Source organism: Schistocerca serialis, chromosome 1 (genome assembly GCF_023864345.2).
Source record: "Schistocerca serialis cubense isolate TAMUIC-IGC-003099 chromosome 1, iqSchSeri2.2, whole genome shotgun sequence".
Taxonomy (NCBI): Eukaryota; Metazoa; Arthropoda; class Insecta; order Orthoptera; family Acrididae; genus Schistocerca; species Schistocerca serialis.
This window is the reverse complement of record NC_064638.1, coordinates 1,177,186,125-1,177,208,388: the sequence shown is the minus strand read 5'-3', so window position 1 is coordinate 1,177,208,388 and position 22,264 is coordinate 1,177,186,125. Positions and strand designations below refer to the sequence as shown.

The 22,264-nt window shown below is 46.0% G+C and overlaps 1 protein-coding gene across 1 annotated transcript in view; it reads right to left on the bottom strand.

The window, feature by feature from the left end:
• Positions 1–22,264, bottom strand: part of LOC126456430 (trypsin-1-like) — a 108,842-nt gene that overhangs the window by 16,343 nt on the left and 70,235 nt on the right. Inside the window, exons 5-6 of the mRNA XM_050092183.1 lie at positions 13,976–14,111; positions 5,815–5,931 (exon numbers count right to left, since the gene is read on the bottom strand). Coding sequence (XP_049948140.1) covers positions 5,815–5,931; positions 13,976–14,111 — 253 coding nt within the window. The remainder of the gene's footprint in view (positions 1–5,814; positions 5,932–13,975; positions 14,112–22,264) is intronic.

Here is a 22,264-nt window from a genome sequence, read left to right as displayed (position 1 = left end):
CCAAAACAGCTGAAGTACGGAATCTCTCCCCAGGTCCCTGATATACCCGACGACAATGGTCATCCGGGATAGTACAGGAACGAAATGCGACGCCGTTCATCAGCAGTCCATGCTTCCCAATCACAGGACCACTCCAAACGCAGCCAATTGTATTGTGGTGTTAATGACAGGCTCCGCGCTGGGTAGTAATATCCTAGTACAGTTGCTGCCAGTCTCTAAACAACAGTGCGAAATGGCGCAGAATTTTGCAGCGTGACCATTACTTGTTCTCGGATGGCAGGCGCACCTGTGAAGGAGTTACGATTGCTCTTCGGGTCTGGTCAGTTGCGAAATGGAAACCACATTGAAAAATCCGATGAAGCTTTGCACAGATGCGTTGCCCAATGTCTCTAGTACGCCCATCGATCGCGTCGCGTCGCTCTTTTCAGTTCTGAGTGCACATTGAGCACGTAAACATGCCTAGAAAATAGCATCTACAACCAAATATGAGGGCCTTGTGGGAGATTTCGCCTGGTGTCATGCAACCCACATAACATAACTGTCATGTGTTTTCTTATTCATGACAACTCTCGAACGCACGCTGCAGGGGCAATGAAGATACTCGTGCAGCGTTTTCGACTGGAGGTTTGATCACTCACCACACAGCCTGTAATTGGCTCCCCCTGAGATTCATCTCTGCTAGCACGAATCGGTGACTATGACGACAATATTTTCGCACAGACAACGAGCTGTAGACCAGCGTAGATGATTGGTGGAAAGCACAGGCGGCTGGCCTTCTGTGACAGGGGTTGGTACAACCTACGACAAATGTCTAAGTTGGAGCGGCGAGTATGTAGAGAAGCAGCTAGAAGGTGTAGGTAACTGCTGCAAATAAAACCTTTTTGACTTTCATCGTGGTTTATATTTCGCGACCGATAGGACCTTGCTTTCCGAATAGCCCTCGTACGACGTGCTTGGTGCGCAGTAAATGTGAGAGTACTCTTGAGTACACACATTACTACTTCAAACAATTTGTAAAAACATGTCAGTTGTGGAATTAGACGATAATTGTTTAAATCTTCTCATAAACAGGAGTATTTTAACCAGTCTGGAAAAATTACCTGTGCCAGTGAGGCCTTACATACGTTATTAAGGACATTATTTACTCATTTAGAACAACTTTTCAGAGCTCTGTAATTTCAACAACACCACATGAATCTTTGCTTTTGTGGAAGTCTTATAAATCTGTTAATTTTACTGAAAGATGTTGATGCTACTTCTAGTTGCTTAAAGTATTGTGGAAAGACATTTTTAGTATAGTCTGTTGTTCTTCAACTGAACCATTTTATCTTTCTTTTGCTGCTACATTTAGAAAGAGAAAGTGTTGTATTTTAACCGGGAACCTAGAAACGACGGCGAGGCTCCGTCCCCGCCTCAGCCGCAGTGGTCCACAACCCCACGACGACTACCGCAGTCCTCTTCACCCCTCCACCGCCCCACACCGAACCCAGGGTTATTGTGCGGTTCGGCCCCGGAGGACACCCCCCCCTTCCCCCCCCCCCCCCCCCCCCCCGCCCCCAGGGAACGTATCACACCAGGCGAATGTAACCCCTATGTTTGCATGGGTGGAGTAATGGTGGTGTACGCGTACGTGGAGAACTTGTTTGTGCAGCAATCGCCGACATAGTGTAGCTGAGTCGGAATAAGGGGAACCAGACCGCAGTCGCCGAGGCAGATGGAAAACCGCCTGAAAACCATCCACAGACTGGCCGGGCTCACCGGACCTCGACACAAGTCTGCCGGGCGGATTCGTGCCGGGACCAGGCGCTCCTCCCCGCTCCCGAAAGCCATGTGTTAGACCGCTCGGCTAAACGGGCGGGCAAGTGTGAGCAGCCTTTACTTATGAGTGTGTTATCGTAAATACGAACCTGGAAATGTTAATTGGCAACGTAAATGTGCTACTGCGCCCAAAGCCACATCACTTACATGAAACTGAAATAACTCCTGTATGTGTGAAAACTGACTTTATTCATAAGCAAATAAATAAACAAACCAATAATTTCATCCTCAGTAGACTTCCTCAGTGCGAACTGTTTGAAAAAAAACGTAACTGCATAAAAAAGCACACCAAATTATAATCTCGACCTGTATAAGAATGTGCCCTGTAACACACGAAAATTTCTGCATTGACATATGGTTCCGGTAAAATAAAGAAACTGACAGAACCTACATTGCGCAAAGGAAACGAAACTATCACGCATTATGAATCTGACCTGCAAAATAAAGTACTGGCAGAAACAGCAACATAGAAAGAGTCCGCAACAGCTAAAACAATACTGCTAACACTTAACTACAGTTGGTCAAGGGAAATTGGGCTCATAATCTTGAGACAGAATGCCAATCAAACACATGACCCAACCTTAAAGTACTGAAATTTCAGTTAAGAATGAACCTATCAAAAAAAAAGTTATAGAATATGACAAACATAGAATATGAAAATTCATTTAATCTAATAATTTCTGTGGTACAGTAAATTAACTCAGAAGATCAATCAATATAATAATTATCAAAAACTCGACTGTGACGAAGGTGAAGTGACCAACAATACAAGTCTACAAAAATAAAAATAAATTTTTTACATTATCAAATAATACTTTTTTCTTCATTTATGTTTTTTATGCTATCTGTCCATTGTTCTGAGTCATTATTCCTCCTCGTAATATATCTGCAACTCACATAGTTCCAAAAGTAGGTTCATGCACTATACTGTACACTCAAGGAATCGCGCCTGCTGCACACCGCAGCTTTCCACTGCTGACTGCCAAAGATTTTAAGACTCCACAGTGCTGCCATCGCAGACACACATAGTGTTGGCTAACAATTGTTTCTCTGACCACAATTCTTCAGACACATCATTTTTTTTACAAATATTAATACATCCAATAACATCATCCTAAATAGCCATCTTACAAAATTGATTGTTACAACCACTTGCAACTTGTCACTAATCAGTCACAACATTGTCAGTTAGTTTAATTGTTATGGTACCTAGTTCACTGACTGGCTGCCCTATCTCCCGTTTTACAATATCTCATACAGATCTGATGTAATTAAATTTTCCTTGATAAATTTGAGTCTCATTGTTATCTGCGATAAAGACAGAAGCTAAAGAAATGAATTGCTGTTATTTGCGCCATGGCCAGGACTTAAACCCGAGTTTCCCTACAACTAGCTGGGAAATATACCCGTTACACCACTGTAGCAATACAGGTAAAAGAGATGCACAAATTTTAATTAATTTCTTCAGCTTTAGTCATTATGGTAGATAAAGTTAAGACTCAAATTCCTCAACGAAAATTAAATTTTATCAGACATATAAACCACCTACGCTTGAGGTACAGGCAGGATTACCCCATTATTTCGAGTGGTGGTGTGCTATTCCAGAGACTCGACAATAGTGAGGACTTAAGAAGGCGAAAAGTAAGCTGAAGACTAGAAGTTTGTGTTGGAGGAGGGGGGGGGGGGGCATTGGACTAGGCTAGTCCGTGCAGCAGTATTACCTATAGTGCAATAGGGCCGTAATGGCTACCTCCACTTCCCTAGTAAGCAAGAAATTTCAGGTTCAGGTCCTAGACGCGACACAAACTTCAGCTTCTATCATTATTGTATATCTCATATAGTTTTAATCTTACGATCTGCGTTATTCATTTCTGCCAGGACCCGTATACTTCTGAACCTTTTAATAACTTTCCTTAAAACATAACAGCATTATCTGTAGTACGCAAGTAAAATCGGATCTTGACTTATTCTGGCCTTTATATAATTTCCCTCATCCTCTTACACGAGATTTTAATTCCAATAGTTATCCGTGGCTTAATTGTTGGTCTAATGAATTTTCTGGCTAACTCTTCAGGAAAGCTACTTTCAAATACGGACACAAATTTACGATGGAATACACTGAATTTGACATTAACGTCTCTTTCTACATATACTTTATCCCACAACACCTTTTTAACTGAAGGTGGCCCAGACTCCTGTCGAATCCCCGCGGCGCATTCACGACCGTGTCTGAAGTACTGGCCAGCCTGACTGCGGTTTTCCGGTCGGTTCCCACGCCCGTTGAAGCAAATGTTTCGTCTCAAAATACACGATGGACCAACAGTTAAAAAATACTATTACACAGAGAGCAATGTTTTCGCTGTTCATCGATAGGGGTCACATACAGTGATGAGCCAAAAGATTATGACCACCTGCTTAATGGCTTGTTTGTCCGTCTTTGGAACGAAAGACATCACTGATTCTGCGTATCAGGAATACCACAGTTTGTTGGCAGGATTTTGGAGGTATGTGGCATTAGATGTCTACGCACAGCCATGTAATTCGCGTAAATAAGCCGCCCCTGACTTTTGTACGCGGTGATGGTGCAAGATAGCGACCCAGGTGGATTCCATAGGATTTACATCAAGCAAATTTGGTCGCCAAGACATCAACGTGAGTTCACTGTTATACTCCTCAAACCACTGCAGCGCGGTTCTGCCTCCGAAACACGGACAATTATCCTATTGGAGGATAACATCACCGGTGGGGAAGACATCAAACATGAACGGATGCAGGTGGTTCGCAGCCGTCAGCGTGTCTTCGATTACCACCACAGGTCCAATGCAAGCGCAGGATAATGTCTCATGTAGCATAATCCTACTCCCAACAGAATCCGTGCGTGGCGCGCTCCATGTTCCGAGCCGCCGTTTATCTCGATGACGGCGTTTGTGGAGACGACCATCGACCTAGTGTAGCAAAAGTGTGATTCAACCGGACAGCCGACACGTTTCCATTGATCGACGGTCGAATCCTGACGGACCTGTGCCCACTGCATTCGTGATTGACGACATCGTTGGGTCAACATGTGGACACGTAGAGATAGTCTGCTGCAGAGCTCCATGTTCAACAAGGTACGGTGAATGGTGTGCTCCAAAACACTTGTGCGTGCACCAGCATTGTGCTTGGTTCAAGTGGCTCTGAGCACTGTGGGACTTAAAATCTGAGGTCATCAATCTCCTAGCACTTAGAACTACTTAAACCTAACTAGCCTAAGGACATCACACACATCGATGTCTGGGGCAGGATTCGAACCTGCGACCGTAGCGAGCATTGTGCTTTTTGGACAGGGATACCACAGATCACCATCTATCCTACTTAACAGAGCAAACAAGCCTCCGAACCACGCATTCTGTGAGAGTCGTGGACGTCCGACCATTTAGCGCCTCTTGGCTGCCTCTTTCCGAACATCCTCACGACAGTAGCACGTGAACATTTGACCAGCTTCACCGTTCTCGAGATACTCGTTCACAGTCACTGCTTAATAATAATCTGCCCTTCCTCAAAGTCGCTTGTCTCAATTTATTTCCCCCATTTACAGCCCATATCTTCGCTAGAGTGATCCCACGTCCGTCTCTGGTCCGCTTACACACTTTTGTTACCGCGTCACGCGCCCGCAACACCAGCAAGCGACATCCAATGTCGCGGTGGGCAGCCCTCAGAGATTTTTGGTGATCATTGTATACAGAGACTGCCCTCCCTTAGCTTACTGATCAAGGCGGCAACAGGAAGACATTCGGCCACAAAGTTAAATGAAATACATTTGTGTAAAATTGAGTACAGTGGAGACTGTCCTAGATGGGGTGGGGGAACGCTAACGAGAAGAGGAAGATAGGTACCTCGTTGGTGATAATCCAACAACATTTTCTTTGATGATTAACGTCAAAGGCTTCCACAGTTTCCTACTCACCACAAAGTGATGAATCGCAATGAAAGAGCAGTAAGGAACACACTACGTACGGAGGTTGTACCCCAGCCGATGACAGTGACACTGGAGCCCTCTGGAGTCTCCTGTCCTTGCGCTGGAAGCCGTATAGTTCCCATCGTGGTGCCGTCCAGGACAAAAGGTGTCGCTACCTGTAAAAATATTATCGGGTCAGATAATGGTAGACAATAACTGGACACAGAATACGGAGGACAACAGACTGCAGCTAGCACTCAGAAAGGCTGGCTCACCTTTTAAATAAAATCGCCGTGTAACATATGAAGGCTGTTCGGAAAGTGAGTTCTGGTCGGACGCGAAATGGAAACCACTGTGAAAATCGGATGAGGTTTGGCACAGATGTGTTGGGTAGTGCCTCTCTAGTACGTCCGTCAATTGCGCCACTTCGCTCTTTTCAGTTCTAACCGTGCAGTGACCACGTAAAGATGCCTAGAAAGTAGTGTCCCCTGCCAAGTGCGGAGGCCTGCTGAGAGATTTCAACTAATGGCGTGCAGCCCACACAACGTAACTCTCATGCATGCCCTTCTTGATGACAATTCTCGGCCGCACTCTTAAGGAGCAATGGGAACGGTTGGTTGGTTGGTTGGTTTGGAGGAAAAGGAACTGAACGGCAAAAAAAATGCTCCTGCAGCGTTTTCGATGGGAAGTGTTTGGTCAGCCACGACACAGCCCGTAATTGGCTGATCCTGAGTTTCATCTCTGCTCACGTGAACCGCTGGCTATGATTCAAATGGCTCGGAGCACTATGGGACTTAACATCTGTGGTCATCAGTCCCCTAGAACTTAGAAATACTTAAACCTAACTAACCTAAGGACATCACACACATCCATGCCCGAGGCAGGATTCGAACCTGCGGCCGTAGCGGTCACGCGGTTCCAGACTGAAGCGCCTAGAACCGCACGGCCACACCGGCCGGCCGCTGGCTATGATGACAACATTGTGACACAGACAACGAGCTGCAGACGAAAGTAGAGAAATTGGCGGAAAGCACAGGCGGTTGCCTTCTATGAAGGAGTATTGGAGAGTTGGTACAACACTACGACAATTGTCTAAGTCGGATCGGCGACTGTGTGGAGAAGTAGCTGTAAGGTATAGCTAACTGTTGGAAAGTTTTGGTTTTCAGAGTGGTTTCTTGTTTCGCGACCGATCGATTAGTCCTCGTATTGGTAGCACGCAAAAATGGCACAGCGATCGCTAGGAGCGCTGTGGGTGGTGTATAACTGGTACCTGGTCACGTGACACAAAACCGTTGGCGTAAATGACAGTGAAATGCAGCGTGCGTGTCGTCCGGTTGTATGGAATCACAGCAGTACGATTGGTCGAAAATGGCTCTGAGCGCTAAGGGACTTTTAACATCTGAGGTCATCAGTCCCCTAGATCTTAGAACTACTTAAACTTAACTAACCCAAGGACATCAGACACATCCATGCCCGAGGCAGGGTTCGAACCTGCGACCGTAGCGGTAACGTAGTTCCAGACTGAAGCGCCTAGAGCCGCTCGGCCACACCAGCCGGCTACGATCGGTCGACGTGACAGGGAGGCAGAAAGAAGCTTTCGCATTTGGATCATACTGCAAATGAAGCTGCCCGATTTGTTGCTGTACCAGCGCGGAAAATCCATTTATCTTCGAGCGAACATTAACAACTGAACTGCATGCTGGTTTACATGTTGCCAAGGCTCTTCGGAGTACGCTCCAAAAGTTTCGCTGGGAACACGACAGCCTATTGTAAAGGGAAGACACACTTTATTCAATCACCAAACATGCGACTGCGTACGCACAGGCGGCGGCTAATATCTGGTCATATTCGTGTTGACAGATGAAATCATCTACATCTACATCCACACCCACATGGATACTCAGTATATCACATTTAAGTGCTTGGCGGACGGTTCATCGAACCATCTGCACAATAATTCTCTAGCATTCCAATCTCGAACAGCGGGCAGTAAAAACGAACACCTATATCTTTCCGTGCGAGCTCTGATTTCCCTTATTTTATTACGGTGATCATTCCTTCCTATGTAGGTCGGCGGCACCTGAAATAAGTTTGCAACCCAGCGGCCCAACTTCCCCGAATGGGGTCTCCCGGCAATGAATGCCACACGACCATTTCTCCATAACGTACACCTACTTCTGTTCATTCTTCTCCTAGTTCTTTCAAACTTCCACCAGTAACAGGATTACAAGGCCTGAGCTTCTTAGCACATATTGCAACATACTTTGCTGTTACACAACTTTTTTATTACTCTAGGTATACTTGAAGGAGCTCTATCAGTGTGTCCTTTTTTTTTTTTTTTTTTTTTTTTTTTAGGACCAAATTGAGGAGCAAATCTTCATGGTTATGGAACGGGTTATTACATGAAATTACAACCTAAAAGTAATAACAAATAAAATAAAACGTTAAGGAACCCAAAAAATACAAGCCATAAGTATATACACTCCTGGAAATTGAAATAAGAACACCGAGAATTCATTGTCCCAGGAAGGGGAAACTTTATTGACACATTCCTGGGGTCAGATACATCACATGATCACACTGACAGAACCACAGGCACATAGACACAGGCAACAGAGCATGCACAATGTCGGCACTGGTACAGTGTATATCCACCTTTCGCAGCAATGCAGGCTGCTATTCTCCCATGGAGACGATCGTAGAGATGCTGGATGTAGTCCTGTGGAACGGCTTGCCATGCCATTTCCACCTGGCGCCTCAGTTGGACCAGCGTTCGTGCTGGACGTGCAGACCGCGTGAGACGACGCTTCATCCAGTCCCAAACATGCTCAATGGGGGACAGATCCGGAGATCTTGCTGGCCAGAGTAGTTGACTTACACCTTCTAGAGCACGTTGGGTGGCACGGGATACATGCGGACGTGCATTGTCCGGTTGGAACAGCAAGTTCCCTTGCCGGTCTAGGAATGGTAGAACGATGGGTTCGATGACGGTTTGGATGTACCGTACACTATTCAGTGTCCCCTCGACGATCACCAGTGGTGTACGGCCAGTGTAGGAGATCGCTCCCCACACCATGATGCCGGGTGTTGGCCCTGTGTGCCTCAGTCGTATGCAGTCCTGATTGTGGCGCTCACCTGCACGGCGCCAAACACGCATACGACCATCATTGGCACCAAGGCAGAAGCGACTCTCATCGCTGAAGACGACACGTCTCCATTCGTCCCTCCATTCACGCCTGTCGCGACACCACTGGAGGCGGGCTGCACGATGTTGGGGCGTGAGCGGAAGACGGCCTAACGGTGTGAGGGACCGTAGCCCAGCTTCATGGAGACGGTTGCGAATGGTCCTCGCCGATACCCCAGGAGCAACAGTGTCCCTAATTTGCTGGGAAGTGGCGGTGCGGTCCCCTACGGCACTGCGTAGGATCCTACGGTCTTGGCGTGCATCCGTGCGTCGCTGCGGTCCGGTCCCAGGTCGACGGGCACGTGCACCTTCCGCCGACCACTGGCGACAACATCGATGTACTGTGGAGACCTCACGCCCCACGTGTTGAGCAATTCGGCGGTACGTCCACCCGGCCTCCCGCATGCCCACTATACGCCCTCGCTCAAAGTCCGTCAACTGCACATACGGTTCACGTCCACGCTGTCGCGGCATGCTACCAGTGTTAAAGACTGCGATGGAGCTCCGTATGCCACGGCAAACTGGCTGACACTGACGGCGGCGGTGCACAAATGCTGCGCAGCTAGCGCCATTCGACGGCCAACACCGCGGTTCCTGGTGTGTCCGCTGTGCCGTGCGTGTGATCATTGCTTGTACAGCCCTCTCGCAGTGTCCGGAGCAAGTATGGTGGGTCTGACACACCGGTGTCAATGTGTTCTTTTTTCCATTTCCAGGAGTGTATAAACGCAATCAACAATATAAGATAGGAACGAGCTTAATTTTTCAGGGAACTCCTCGTAAGAATAGAAGTGACACATGAGCAAACTCTTCAGTTTAGATTTGAAAGCGCATGTATTACTGCTAAGATTTTTGAATTCTTGTGGCAGCTTATTGAAAATGTATGCAGCAGTGTACTGCACACCTTTCTGCACAAGAGTCAAGGAAGTGCGATCCAAATGCAGATTGGATATATATATATATATATATATATATATATATATATATACGACAGAATAAAATTCAGAAACATCATTAAGAAAAGTAAACTACATGAGATACAATGTGACAAACGAGCAGGCATAAAATGGACCGAAGAACGCAAGCAAGATCACAGCCAGAAGATGAAAGAAATATGGGCAACCAAAAAGGCAATCAAGATGAAGCCGAAGACACAAATCCGACAAGAAGCATGGACAGAGGACCGGAAACAGAAACACAGCGAGCGAATGAGGGAAGTTTGGGCAGCAAGGAAGGCAGCAAAAGGAACTGGCCATGTAGTTCAGTCCAAATGCGCTCTTTGAGGGCAAAACACCAATAATAATAATAATAATATATATATATATATATATATATATATATATATATATATATGGTGTTACAAAAAGGTGCGGCCAAACTTTCAGGAAACATTCCTCACATACAAATAAAGAAAAGATGTTATGTGGACATGTGTCCGGAAACGCTTAATTTCCATGTTAGAGCTCATTTTAGTTTGTTCTGCCACCTACGCTCAATGGAGCACGTTATCATGATTTCATACGGGATACTCTGCCTGTGCTGCTAGAACATGTGCCTTTACAAGTACGACACAGCATGTGGCTCATGCACGATGGAGCTCCTGCACATTTCAGTCGAAGTGTTCGTACGCTTCTCAACAACAGATTCGGTGACCGATGGATTGGTAGAGGCGGACCAACTCCATAGCCTCCATGCTCTCCTGACCTCAACCCTCTTGACCTTCATGTATGGGGGCATTTGAAAGCTCTTGTCTACGCAACCCCGGTACCAAATGTAGAGACTCTTCGTGCTCGTATTGTGGACGGCTTTGATACAATGCGCCATTCTCCAGGGCTGCATCAGCGCATCAGGGATTCCATGCGACGGATGGTGCATGTATCCTCGCTAACGGAGGACATTTTGAACATTTCCTATAACAAAGTGTTTGAAGTCACGTTGGTACGTTCTGTTGCTGTGTGTTTCCATTCAATGATTAATGTGATTTGAAGAGAAGTAATAAAATGAGCTCTAACATGGAAAGTAAGCGTTTCCGGACACATGTCCACATAACATCTTTTCTTTCTTTGTGTGTGAGGAATGTTTTCTGAAAGTTTGGCCGTACCTTTTTGTAACACCCTGACATCGCCCACGAGGCCGATGTCAGGGTACCCACACTAGTGAATGGGTGTCGAACAGGGGTTCGCGAAGTGACACCACTAACTGCCCGAACCGCCAGTTTCTGAGTCAAAAATATCCTTTGAGAATGGGAAGAATTATCCCAAAACTTATAAGCGAATGAAAATAAACAAAGTAGACTACTTTTCGTGTCGAACTATTACATACTTCAGATACCGTTCGAATAGTAACTGGCAGCATGAAGTCTCTGAACAAGATCCTGAACGTGGGCTTTCCACGACAAACCCGATCTACTGGTAGACTCAACTGGCGCTACTGCAATGTGAGCCATGCCCTCCGCCATCAGTGCCTTCTCCAGCCCCATGTTAACACACCTAACAGCAGCATTAAGATGAGGCCGACGCTGAAACACTTGCACGGAGTGAACATTAGTGCCACTAATCTGAGTAGCTATCTTTACCAACTGTATTTTTTTACATGAGTCCTTTGCCACGCGGAGTGGCCGCGCGGTTTGAGGCCCCATGTCACGGGTTCCGCGGCCCCTCCCGTCGGAGGTTCGAGTCCTGCCTCGGGCATGGGTGTGTGTGTGTGTTGTTCTTAGCATAAGTTATTTTACGTTAATTTAAGTAGTGTGTAAGTTAAGTACCGTTGACCTCAGATGTTTGGTCCCTTAGGAATTCACACAAATTTGAACGTTTTGAACATGAGTCCTTCCCGACAACTACGCAAAGCAGTTTGTGCGCTATACGTTTCCATTAGACTTCCGGTTTTCGTATACAACCAACAGAAATTTATTCATTCGTCGCTTGTTAGATCCCTTCCGCCCCTTCAGCGTTCACACATTGGTTCCTGTCTCGCTTCATAGTTTACTGATTTCCTCACGCTACACGATTACAGACACACACAAACCATGAATGAGGAACTTGTGCTGGCTGTTGTTGTACACGAATAACGACGCGATTAAGGTCTTTGGAGTCAAACATGACCTTGGATTTGGTCATGGCTCCTACGCTCCGCCACGAGAATTAGTGCGGGCAGCCTAGCAAATTAGGATGTGTTCGGCCCTCCTTGTATATTGTGCTCGTTTACTCGATCATACAGGGTTTTAGTTCAGCTACTACAGTTATTATAGCAGTGGATGTGCACATTCAATATTTTTAACTGCTTATATGGATGTTGATATCAGAAAACCTCGTAAAACCAGGTCTCAATGTAACAAATCTTCCTGAAAAAGAAAGTGGGATACGTTTCTGGGCATTATACACATCTCAAGCTATAGACTGTGACGCTACAACGCAGTCCTTGCTATGAATTTTTTCCCTTACTTAACACATGAAACTGTTTGTATACGATGTATTGCCTAGTGTAAATATGTATTGTAAATACTATGTTTAAATTATGTAATATTTAACACTGGCAAGTCAGGGCATATTTAGTTAACGTTGAAGTCAGAGAGATTGTTTTGTCGTGCCGTTGGGCGCGGGAGCGCGCCAGCGGGTAGTAGTAGCAGTAACGCCGTGCTCGGAGGAAGAAGTACAGTTGAGTGCTGCTAGTCCTAGCTGTGTTACTCGTACATCTAACGGCTAGTGTGTGGGTCTAAGTACGACGGGAAAGTAATGGTCGGCATATCTCGAAGCATGGCCGGGCAAGTTATTATGGATTAATGGGCATAGTGCTGAAGAAACGAGGACTTAAATGTGAAGCGCACTGTGGGCCCAAGTCGCAACAGTAAAAGCCCGATGCCACATTGTGTCGCAGCCGTGGACTTCCGTCGATCCACCGAAAACGAGGGAAGTAAGATCTACGTAATTTTCGAAGGGTAAAATTGTAGAAGGCTTGCCAGTGACTGTGCTTTTCTCTAAAGTTGAACAATTAATAACAAGCACTTTATAATCGAAGTGTTGCAGTTACATTCCGCACGACAATAACACCAAGTAGGTTCCTTCCAATCCTTACGTTATTGAACCGAGGGTGTCACACCATTATCAAGAGAAACTACGTTAATTATCAAATTATTTGCATAGACGGTGAAGAGTAAATTTCAGACTGATTATCGTAGTTAATTGTTGCACTTAATAATCTTACGCCAACCGTAGCAACTTAATAATAGACTGAAGTAATAAATTTGATTATTAAGATTTATTTCAACGCATATTCAGCTGAAATTAATTCAAGGATATTTCATGAAACTATAAAGCTTATTCCACCTGACGATACCCCAATTAATGAATTATTATCACTCAAAACATAGTTAATCCATTATTGGCAATATATTTCATTATTAGTAGATTAAACTGTGCAAAGCACCTAATTTTAAAGACAGAATGACAGTCCATTATTCAAAATCTCGATAGATAATTATCTGTGTTGCCAGCATTGCACTTAGCTGACAAATTATGAACAAAATAAGTGTAGTTAGATTGTTATGACATTGTTTTATATGACTACTGAGCCTGACACAGCACTTACGTAAAAGTCCCCGTTCCACCTGCTGCGCTACAAGCAGGTAAACTTTATTTTTGACACAATTATTCACGCACTTAACAGTACTGTCGCTCATCAGTTGAGCTGGCGACCGATTTTTTAATTGCTTTTAGAACTTAATCATTTCTTTCGGCAAAATTTCCACTGGCAAAATGTATTTCCAAATTATTTCCATTATCTCATTTACCGATCGTTATTGAATGAAATTACTCATTCAATAAAGATCAAGTTATAACGTCTCCTGTTTCCCGCGGAATAATCATTATTTATTTCAGATTCGGATGCCTTATCCCGACACTGGTCAAAATTCATAATTCACGGTCATTGTCAACTTGCAATTTCGCAAATCCCGGGAAGCAGGGGGGTGTTATAAGACCAACGGCGAAACTTAATCTAATAAAGATTTTGTCTTACCGTCAGATGTTAAGTTCTGTGCCTACCTTGATTAAGGCGATGTCGTTGATCCAGGAATTAGAACTGTCGTATTGAGGATGGATTATAGTCTCACTGATGTTTATCATGGAACCACCCTGCACGAGACTGGTTGTTCCTGCTAGGATCGCATAGTAGCCACCCCTACAAACAAGAAAACAAGACATTACAAGAGAAAGGAGATTGCCACACAGTGCCGAAATTTGTTACTTCGCTACGATATTGTAAGATTTGTATCATAATTGACAGTCCAGAGATCCACCGATCATATGCCGAATTTCTCTCTTTGATGATGGAAATGTTACGTCTCGTGTATATTTGTGCATAAGTACATACTGATCGTTTGTTGGTGTGACTGTATATATTACATTTAATTTTACGTTTGTTTTATCAAATAAAACACACACACACACACACACACACACACACACACACACACACACACACACACACACACACACTACCTCCTAAAATATGTATAGTGTGTACAGAGATGACCATCAAAAATGATTTCAGTTAATTTGACAGATTTTTATTCTTGACTATCTGCACATCACGTACTCATAACACGCTAGGTTCGTGTGTGGGCCCCTTCTGCCTGTCATTTGCGATATGCACTCTTTCATCAATTTGACGGCCCTGTGGCCTCTATTCTACTTCGCAGCTGTTGGTATGCATAACCCACTGCAATCCAGTCCACACCTGACAGTAACATGGCGCAGAATATTGCACAAAACTAACTTTCCCTATCCTAAACAGTGGTGGCGCTACACTGTAAAGAAAAGGTGTCATCGTTGAAACTTGTTGTAATACTATATCTTTCATAGCATTTGAGCTGTTATTTATTCATCAACACTTCTCAGCATCAAATGGTCATTAACGTCATTGTCTGGCCAATTTCAATTTCGGATTAATTATACAATAATTCGAAGCTATTTGGACACTTACCTAAATACCCGGACATTGACGCTGCTTTCTGCTTTACTTAATTGTCCAAAACATATACTGGGCTGTTATAATTAAACTTTCCCTATATAACACGTTATAACACGGAAACTAATTACTGTACGAGTACCAGACTTGGTAGCATTAACGTCCAGAATATAGGGTGCACGATTTCCATGCATCACAGCGCCACTGTCCAGTTCCAACTATGGCCACCAAATGCCGTGATTAGTCATCGTGATTCATAGTCTCACACACCCTACCAGTCGCAGTGCACATGTTGATGTGTCCACATGGGCTTGAACGAAAGGAGGAGGGCATTATTGCTAAAGCTCTATTATCAAAACAAAGTAATGCTGCAGCTGCAGCTGAGAATATCGCCGGCTGAAAGGATTATGGAAGGGTCCTCTTTCTCCACCTGCTGTGTGCAGCATGATGAAGAAGTTCGAATCCACAGGAGAACTGGGCGTCGCTCCGAGAAGAGGCCGACGACTGGTTGCACCACAGGTGTTTGACAAAATCGCTGTTACTATGGCAGACAACGCTGCGCGTAATTCCCGATTGTCAGGCAGGGCTCGTGCTGTTGAACATCCCGTGGTCCACTGTACGGAAGGTGCTTCGAACCATTCTCAAATGGTGTCCGTACAAGATCCATGTCGTACAGCAGCTTGCACCACAGGACGCACAACGATGTGTTGACTTCGCTCTCCATTTTCTCGCAAGGATTGAAACTGACTAGGGCTGCCCCTGGACAATCCTATGGATAGACGAAGCTCTGACAGGTGAGGTGCACTCATAGAATTTCCGAGTGTGGGGGTTCTTCACCTCCAGTCACTGTTCATGAAGTACCTCTGCATGATGAATGTGTCACTGAATGGCGTGGATTCAGAGCTACGTTCATCGCTGGCCCATTCTTTTTGGAAAAAGTTGGTGCTCAGAAACAAAAGATGTGCAGTGCGACTGGCCAGCGTTACTTCGATATGCTTCGCCAGCATGTCATACCCGCCCCACAGGAGAGAGACACATTGAGCTCAACAGTTTTCAAGCTAGGTACGGTCTCACCGCACACCACTCGTGAGGTTTACCTGCTTCTCCAATACACATTTGACGGTACGATCACCTGATCTCACTCCCTGTGATGTCTGGTGGCGAGGCTACCTGAAGGACAGGGTTTACCAGGGAAACATTCACACATGTGCTGGTCTGAAGCGCAACATATCAAGAGAGGTAGTCAGTATACCTACGAACATGCTTGGTACTGCTGTGCAGAATGACATCCCGAGCTTACAGACGCTTCTGGACACTGATGGGCGCCATATCGAGTCCCTTTTGTAGCAGTAACCGTACTGGTGTATAATGGTAGATGTACCGTAGCATCACATTAGAAGTGTTTCAATTGAACTGATTCTGCATTGTTTCTCTTCCCCATGTCTTTGACATTAATGCTACCGAGTTTGTACAGTAATTAGTTTCCGTGTTATAACGTGTTAAATAGTGAATTTTTAATTATAACCACCGGGGTGAAAAGTATTTTAACCGACAAACTCTGAGAAGTTATAGGGGGCATCAAAACAAATATTTTTCCCTAATGTCATTTTCTCCTATGATGAGTACTTAAACCGGTAGAGGAAGATTCCTCTGGCGGCAAATTAATTAAACCAGCAAACACTTTTCAATTTTTTAACGACCAAGAGACAACACATTAACACAACCCAATTTCAATTACAGTATATTTTCAAAATTGCTCCATTGACACGTAAACAAAGGTTACACCGTCGGATCATGTTCTGTCTGACAGGGCAAAAACCCTCGGGAGTATCCTGAATTGTTCCTGCTGCTGCTACTATCCGGGCTACCAGGTCCTCTTTTGATGCAACAGGAGTTGAGTAAACAAGGTTGCGCATCTCTCCCCACACAAAAAATTCCAGAGGGGACATGTCTGGGGATCGAGCAGGCCATGGTACAGGACCACCTCTGCCAATCAGCGTTTCTCGGAACCGTCGGTCCAGGAATCGACGCACACGACGACTGAAATGTGCCGGCGCCCCGTCATTTTGGAACCACATGCATTGTCTTGTAGGGAGCGGGACGTCTTCCAGCAATTCTGGCAATGCTCTGGCGAGAAAATTGTAATACTGCCTGCCATTTAATTGCCTAGGTAGCAGATACGGCCCAATTAAACAGTCCCCAACAACACCGACCCACACATTAACGAAGAACTGTACTTGACGAGCGCTAGTAACTGTGGCCTGTGGGTTATCTTCACTCCAAACATGCGAATTGTGCATGTTGAAGACTCCATCACGCCCGAACGTTGCTTCATCGGTAAACAACACAGGACGCATTTCACATTGTTCCAGGTACGACTGCGAAAACTGTGCTCTGGTTGGACAATCAACTGGTTCCAGGTTGTGGACACGCTGTAAGTGAAATGGACGTATCAATTGCTCTCGAAGGACTGTTCTTACATTCGTCTGATTCGTCCCCATGTTAAGTGCAGTTGCACGAGTACTGATCGAAGGATCCCGCTCCACATGCTGCAAGACAGCTTCCTCAAATTGCAGCGTTCTTACCGTGCGACGGCGTCCGTATCCAGGCAATCTGCTAAATGACCCGGTCTCAAGCACCAACCATATCAGAGTACTCACTCCAGGTGTATCGCTCCATTAGTAAACAGAGACAATGCACTACTACACTGTTTGACAGTAGTTGCCTACAACTGAAGAGCGTAATACGCCCTCTAATAACTGAAGATCGTAATTCGGCCTCTAACAGCTGAAGAGCGTCAAATCGAAGACTTGCACCCGGCGAACGGTCTACCCGACGGGAGGCCCTAGTCACACGACATTTTTAACAGATGTTTGAGATTTCGCGTTTGCACTGTGTAACTGGAGTCAGCCCCAAGAAATGTCAACAGAAAGAGTCGATTTGTTTCCCATTACAAACAAAAAGTTTGTAAAAACCGGAATATTACGTGCCCATTCGATAGAACGCTCCCAAATTAGTCTATTCCGACATTCGTTTCAGCGATATATATTAGCAAGTACAATAAAAAACACGAAGAAAGCGATCCACCAGCGATTCAGTACTGCTGCGTGCAGTCATCGCGGGCCAAGGCAGTGTCGTCATTGCTCGAGTACTGGATAGTCTTCGAGTTTTACTGTTATTTGGATGGGCGTCTAAATTCCAATTTACAAATCATTTTGTTTCTAACGGGAAATAGTCCGACGCTTTCCGTGGACACTGGGCGATGCATGAAAGACGTGATAAGCGGTGTTTGTTTGGGCTGACTTCATCTACGCAAAGCAAAAATGAAACTGCAAATATCTGATAAAACACCGCAGAAAATGCGCCTGGCGTCTATCAGGAGAGACACCCCGAATATATATGTTCTTATCCCGTCTATATATACAGAAGAGCTAAAGAAACTGATACACCTGCCTAATATCTTGTAGAGCCCCGCGAGCACGCAAAGGTGCCTCAACACGACGTGGTATGGACTCGGCGTCGTATGAAGTACTGCTGGAGAGAACTGACACCATGACTCCTGCAGGGCTGTCCGTAAATCCGTAAAAATACGAGGGGCTGGAGATCTCTTCCGAACAGCAAGTTGCAAGGCATCCCAGATATGCTGGGTAATGTTAATGTTTGGGGAGTTTGGTGGACAGCGGAAGTGTTTCAACTCAGCAGTGTTCCTGCAGCCACTCTGTAGCAATTCTGGATGTGTGGGATGTCGCATTGTTCTGCTGAAATTGCCCAAGTCCGTCAGAATGCACAATTGACTTGAATGCATGCAGCTGATCAGACAGGATGCTTACATGAATGTCACCTGTCAGAGTCGTATCTACACGAATCAAGGGTCCCATATCACTCCGACTGCACACGCCCCACACCATTACAGAGCCTCCACTAGCTTGAACAGTCCCCTGCTGACATGCAGGGTCCAAGGGTACACGAGTGGGCCCTCAGCTCCGAAAGCCCATATTGATGATGGTTTGTTGAATGGTTCGCACGCTGACTCCTGTTGATGACCCAGCTTTGAAATTTGCAGCAATTTTCACTTATGTCACGTTGGACGATTCTATTCAGTCGTCGATGGTAACGTTCTTGTAGGATTTTTTTCCGGACGCGGCGATGTGAAATGGTCGTACGGGAAAATCCCCACTTCATCGCTACATCCAAGATGTTGCATCCTATCGCACGTGTGCCGACTATAATACCACGTACAAAGTCATTTATATCTTGATGACCTGCAATAGTAGCTGCACGATGGTCACGGGACGTGGTAGGAATTGGTATGCACTGTATGGTTCGGTTTAGCGACGAAGCCCACTTTCATTTGGATGGGTTCGTCAATAGCAAAACCTGCGCATCTGAGTGTCTGAAAATACGCATTTCGCGATCGAGAAATCTCTTCACTCTCAATGGGTGACTGTGTGGTGTGCAATGTCCAGTCACAGAATAATCTGTGCGATGTTCCTTGATGGCACGGTGACTACCGAACGGTATGTGAAGGTCTTGGAAGATGATTTCATCCCCATTATCCAAAGTGATCCTGATTTCGACAAGATGTGGTTCATGCGAGACGGAGCCGGACCACATCGAAGCAGGTAGTGTTTGATGGTCTGGAGGAGCACTTTGAGGACCGCATTCTGGCTCTGGGGTACCCAGAGGCCACTGGCATGGGCCTCGATTGGCCACCATATTCTCCGGATCTGAACACTTGCGACTCCTTTTTGTGAGGCTGTACACGAATAACACGAAAATCATTGATGAACTGAAAACAGCCACTCACGAGGTTATCGACAGCATCGATGTTCCGACACATCAGCGGGTCATGCAGAATTTCACTATTTGTCTGCGCCACATCATCGCCAATGATGGCAGGCTTATCGAACATGTCATAACCTAAATCCGAATCTTTGTAGTGACGTTTACATGTTGAATAAAGTGTGTGTTCGCCGCAACTTGTAATTAATTTAGGTTTATACACTCCTGGAAATGGAAAAAAGAACACATTGACACCGGTGTGTCAGACCCACCATACTTGCTCCGGACACTGCGAGAGGGCTGTACAAGCAATGATCACACGCACGGCACAGCGGAAACACCAGGAACCGCGGTGTTGGCCGTCGAATGGCGCTAGCTGCGCAGCATTTGTGCACCGCCCCCGTCAGTGTCAGCCAGTTTGCCGTGGCATACGGAGCTCCATCGCAGTCTTTAACACTGGTAGCATGCCGCGACAGCGTGGACGTGAACCGTATGTGCAGTTGACGGACTTTGAGCGAGGGCGTATAGTGGGCATGCGGGAGGCCGGGTGGACGTACCGCCGAATTGCTCAACACGTGGGGCGTGAGGTCTCCACAGTACATCGATGTTGTCGCCAGTGGTCGGCGGAAGGTGCACGTGCCCGTCGACCTGGGACCGGACCGCGGCGACGCACGGATGCACGCCAAGACCGTAGTATCCTACGCAGTGCCGTAGGGGACCGCACCGCCACTTCCCAGCAAATTAGGGACACTGTTGCTCCTGGGGTATCGACGAGGACCATTCGCAACCGTCTCAATGAAGCTGGGCTACGGTCCCGCACACCGTTAGGCCGTCTTCCGCTCACGCCCCAACATCGTGCAGCCCGCCTCCAGTGGTGTCGCAACAGGCGTGAATGGAGGGACGAATGGAGACGTGTCGTCTTCAGCGATGAGAGTCGCTTCTGCCTTGGTGCCAATGATGGTCGTATGCGTGTTTGGCGCCGTGCAGGTGAGCGCCACAATCAGGACTGCATACGACCGAGGCACACAGAGCCAACACCCGGCATCATGGTGTGGGGAGCGATCTCCTACACTGGCCGTACACCACTGGTGATCGTCGAGGGGACACTGAATAGTGCACGGTACATCCAAACCGTCATCGAACCCATCGTTCTACCATTCCTAGACCGGCAAGGGAACTTGCTGTTCCAACAGGACAATGCACGTCCGCATGTACCCCGTGCCACCCAACGTGCTCTAGAAGGTGTAAGTCAACTACCCTGGCCAGCAAGATCTCCGGATCTGTCCCCCATTGAGCATGTTTGGGACTGGATGAAGCGTCGTCTCACGCGGTCTGCACGTCCAGCACGAACGCTGGTCCAACTGAGGCGCCAGGTGGAAATGGCATGGCAAGCCGTTCCACAGGACTACATCCAGCATCTCTACGATCGTCTCCATGGGAGAATAGCAGCCTGCATTGCTGCGAAAGGTGGATATACACTGTACTAGTGCCGACATTGTGCATGCTCTGTTGCCTGTGTCTATGTGCCTGTGGTTCTGTCAGTGTGATCATGTGATGTATCTGACCCCAGGAATGTGTCAATAAAGTTTCCCCTTCCTGGGACAATGAATTCACGGCGTTCTTATTTCAATTTCCAGGAGTGTATATGAAAAAAGTGTATATATCCAATTATTGAACAACATCGAAAAAATGTAAATTGGTTACAAACTACGGCGTGCACACAATTTATTCAACATGTAAACGTCACTAGAGAGATTCAGATTTAGGTTACGAGATGTACGATATGCCTGCCATCACTGGCGATGATGTGGCGCACACGAATAATGAAATTCTGCATGACCTGTTGACGTGTCGGAACATTGATGCTGTCGATATATACATACTTACTTAACACAGTACACGACAGATATTGGGTTCCAGACATATCGTTATAGTAACTTTTCTTCTAGTTTTGACCAATACTACGTCCTATAGAAATGTGTGACATTTTTAAACTCCCTTTGTATGCAGGCAGAGATTATCAAAACAAATAAATTTAGTTATAGCATGCGGTCCTCCCTCCCCCCATGAACCATGAACCTTGCCGTTGGTGGGGATGCTTGCATGCCTCAGCGATACAGATAGCAGTACCGTAGGTGTAACCACAACGGAGGGGTATCTGTTGAGAGGCCAGACAAACGTGTGGTTCCTGAAGAGGGGCAGCAACCTTTTCAGTAGTTGCAGGGGCAACAGTCTGGATGATTGACTGATCTGGCCTTGTAACACTAACCAAAACGGCCTTGCTGTGCTGGTACTACGAACGGCTGAAAGCGAGGGGAAACTACGGCCGTAATTTTTTCCCGAAGGAATGCAGCTTTACTGGAATACTCTCTTTCCAATTCTGAAGGTGTCAGGGGTAAAATACAGGGAGCGAAAGGCTATTTACAATTTGTACATAAATCAGATGACAGTTATAAGAGTCGAGGGGCATGAAAGGGAAGCAGTGGTTGGGAAGGGAGTGAGACAGGATTGTAGACTATCCCCGAAGTTATTCAATCTGTATATTGAGCAACCAGTAAAGGAAACAAAAGAAAAATACGAAG